Here is a 4,101-nt window from a genome sequence, read left to right as displayed (position 1 = left end):
GAGCCTGGCTTTGCACCCCTGAGCTATCGCCATTCTGGGATGGTGATAGGCCATTGCAGGCAATGGCTACATATCGCATTACCCGTGCAGGGCAGTACGGTGAGAGGGGTTGGCGGGGGACAGCACATAACTGCGCATGCGCTGACCCCCCCCCCCCTGCTTCTGGGTTAGGGATTTGCAGGTCCCTGCAGTCCCATGGATGATACATCCCGGTGATAGGATCGCATTTTAAAATACGATCCTTGCCAGCAGCCTGGCCTGCCATCTGACTGAGACGCGCGTGCGTCTTACGCGAACGCGCGTCTCAATCTCCGTGGGCGGGCCAACGGGAACCCTGTCCGTCTCCGCCTCAGGGAGACCGACAGGGTTAGGGGGGGTGCGGGCAGGTGGCGGGGACCCCGGCTGACCTGGGGAAGCGCCTGGAAGCAATGTACTTTAGGGGACGCGCGCGCGTCCCCTTCTCGTTATAGATATGGGGCTGGCGGGGGATGGCGGCTGGCGTCGCCATTCCCATCCCCTGCCAAGATGAGACCTGCCCCATCTGTATGTAACCTTAGCCACATGGCTGTGTGTTTTCCCTGCCACACATGTACAAAGGTAGCAGGGCATGCATTTTGAAACGTTGCCTTGTTACGCTATACCTTTTTGTTATACAGAAATGCAATCGTTTGAAAGGATGTGTATTTATCGTAATATTTTTATGTTTTCCAGAGCTATTTGTCGATCAGATTCGAAAAATAATGGCATCAACATCCTCACGTGTAGCAGCCATTGGTAATTTTTGATGAAGTCTAACATTTTAATTTTTAAAAATGAATGTGTTTTGAAAATTGTATTATGCTTCCTGTCTTTTGCCTTTAATGTACACATGTTTTTCGATGCATTTGTGCACAATGGGGGTTATTCTGTTGGATTTGCAAGGCCGCCAATTCGCAGCCTTGCAAGACCAACAAACCCCAGCCTGTCTGACCACCTGTCTCCCCCTCGCAATGACACAGCCTGCAAATGTTGCTGGGTGTTGCATGTTGATGCATTTATTTATTTCTGCATTTTGTAACATTCAGCAGCTCTTAAACATGTCTATTTTCAAACTTGCCCCACTTGCTGGGGCCAATGTTTATGTGGTACTGCAGAAGAACATTGGGCGGTATTCAATGTGAAAAAGCAGCTTTTCTGGATACAGACTGCCCATCACATTGCACTGCCACCTTGCACTTTAAAAACGACCAGACACTTTTTATTGACGCACCAGCACATTACCTATGGACTTTTCTACAGTAAGCCATCTGCGGTGTGGCCGCAGGACTTCACATGGGAGTATAGCCCACCGCAACCTCATTTCATGGTGAGAGAGAGTCTTCATTTATTTGCCTGGTGTAACCTTTAAGAAAACTGAAAGCTGCCCTTGGACCATTTGTAATTATTGTTCTATGTGCTTTTTTAGCTTACTATTCTGTCACATTTTTGACACAATAAATCTCTAAATGTTTATTGTGTCCATCACATCTTTTTAAGGGGGTTGCGCTATCATCCAAACAAATTTGTTCTTTGAACCAATTGTAAAACACCAAACACTTTATTTAAAAAGTTCATATTCCACTTCACCATAAAAAGATAGCGATTGCTACTCTCTGAATCATGGCGAAAAAAACCTTGAAATGTATTTGCCATCTGGTCATTGAATAGGGTGATTCAACGTTTTTGTCAGAACTTCGCCTTACAGCACAAAATCGCCATAAAAACCTGGCGAATCAGCCTCATTGAATGCCGCCCATTGTGTTTTGGCCATTACTGGTGGCGTTTTGATTACATCTGGCACTGCTGGTGCCTTTGTGATTGACTTAAAAATGTATGCAGCAATTGAAACCCTGCACCTTTGATAGCTCCACTCACATTGGCGACCACTTCTGCCCCGTCTACACTTCCAGAACTAATTTTGCTTAAATAATAGCTCTTGATCTGTAGGATGGGTACTTATGTATTATCTGGACTCCCATGTTAAATGCACCCCATTTTTTCAGAGCCCTACTATCCAAACACGCATGGTGTTGATTTTATATAGTGTGGTGAGCGCTGCAAGCCACCGTGGCCGAAGCGTGGTGAGCGCAGCGAGCCCCGCGAGGGGACGCGGTATCCTAAGAAAAACGGGAGTCCAGATATTACATAAGTACCGTAGGATGTTTTAATTCAGCAACAACTGTACAGGCAAATGTTCTTCTTTAATTTATACATGTTATAAAAAGGAATTACTGTGTAGTATTTTATATGTATTTTAAAGATGTAATTCTTCATTTCAATTAACAAATATGTCTTCATTTTTACTTACAGATAGTGGTGCTGATGACCACAGCGCATACTGGACTGGATTTATTAACTTGTATAGGAGCCACGAATGTCTGTGGCGTGTCCGAAGCAAGGACTATTCAAACAATGTCAAGCGGAGCATTGCTTATGAGGACCTTGTCAACTACTGTAAGGAGACAAACAGCGATGCATCAGTGAAATTGGTCAAGAAGAAAATCTCCAACATGCGAACAGTGTTCCTCAAGGAGTACAAGAAGCATTTGGAATCGATGCAATCAGGTGCCGGGGCGGATGAGGTCTACAACCCGTCGTTGTGGTATTATGACCTCCTTAAATTCACTGTAGAACAGCCGGCGAAGACAACATCCGTGAGCAGTGCTAGAGCAGTGTCTCCTCTTCAGCCTTCACCTGCCAGTGTGGAGGTTGAAGAGACAAGGAGTCCTGATCTAGTGAGTATATTTAATTTTGACAAAAAAAAAATTCTAGCGTGCAATATATTTCATTGTTTTCTTTTTTTCACAGGCATTGTGTCCGGAGCTGGGCGAGGATTTGACATCTTCCGTGCACCGGGATCCCCAACAGGATACAGCGGACGTGGAGGAGCCATGCCCTACTCCTCTTCTTAGAAGGAGGAAGGCCCCCAAGAAGTCCGCCCCGGTGCAGCCCAGCCATGAACAATTTTTTATGCGGGCTGATGCATTTCTTAGTTCCCAGTCGAATCCGGATGCGGTGTACGGGCAATACATTGGCACCGAGGTTAAAAGCTTGGATGAGGATCAAAAGCGGCTTTTTAAAAAATTGGTGGCGGATGCACTGCACTATGCGACGGGCAAGAAATTGACCGAAACATGTGCAGTGCTTCCGTCAACCACCCCTCATCCAGCAGTTATGCCTCAACCCACATTTCACCATCCCCGACCCTACTTGTATGCGCCGGGAAGTCATCAGCCTTCCCATACTTATGCGCCGGGTGCCCACATGTCCAATCCCCCCATGCAAGCTAGTTCATCCGGTGGGGCATTTTCAAAGCTCCTGGAGTCCGAAATGACTCCACAGGATGAATATAGGTTGCAAAATATGTAGCTCTAAATTTTACGTCGGTCTAAAAAGTTCGTTTATTTTATGTTTAAAAAATTGTTCATGTGGTTGTCTTTGTTAGCTGTTCTATTGTGAATTTGAGGTGGTCTACGGTCCCACACGTTCGGGTTGTAGACCATATTCCACCTGGCCACCTGTTGCATCGATTTCAATGCATTCTTGTACTTCTTGACAGAATGCTGGTTGCATGTTGGAGATTTATTATTGTACCGTTATCACTGATGCATTGTCTTTTTGTCTCCTTACACTCTTGTTGACAAGGTTCACATATGCATTGTTCTGCTTGACATTGTATATGGTTTTAATCCTTGCTTCGGACACATTTGTGGCTCCTATATGACTTGTGAATCCAGTCCAGTATGCCACATATTAATGTCATATTTGATATTTATTTTTTGTATCTAAAGTAAAAATTTAAATTTAACATACTTGTGTTGTGTTTTCATTAATGTTTAGTTATTGTTTTCTCAAAGATTAATGTTATGTTTGTAACAATGCTTTCACAGGTACAGTATTGCTGTGTACACACGGTGCAATATGATTGCTAGCGATATATTGCTAGCAATATATTGGCAGCAATCATATTGCTCAGTGTTTCCTTTTCATCAGCGATGAAAAGGAGACACTGCTACGGGACGGAGGGGGAGTGCAGCAGCAGCAGACGCTGCTGCTGTCACTTTGAAGGGAGGAAGGAGGGAG

The 4,101-nt window shown here is 44.9% G+C and overlaps 1 protein-coding gene across 1 annotated transcript; it reads left to right on the top strand.

The window, feature by feature from the left end:
* The first annotated feature begins 718 nt into the window (after window positions 1-718).
* LOC146062553 (uncharacterized) lies at window positions 719-3,729 on the top strand. Its single transcript, XM_083174662.1, has 3 exons — window positions 719-774; window positions 2,329-2,753; window positions 2,827-3,729. The coding sequence occupies exons 1-3, from the start codon at window positions 741-743 to the stop codon at window positions 3,385-3,387; spliced, it is 1,020 nt and encodes a 339-aa protein (XP_083030788.1). The 5' UTR covers window positions 719-740; the 3' UTR covers window positions 3,388-3,729.
* Window positions 3,730-4,101: the final 372 nt, after the last annotated feature.

The sequence above is a fragment of the Crinia signifera genome, chromosome 3 (genome assembly GCF_055691185.1).
Source record: "Crinia signifera chromosome 3, ASM5569118v1, whole genome shotgun sequence".
Lineage (NCBI taxonomy): Eukaryota > Metazoa > Chordata > Amphibia > Anura > Myobatrachidae > Crinia > Crinia signifera.
Note: the sequence above shows the minus strand (reverse complement) of the source record. Positions and strands in the feature narration are given on the sequence as shown.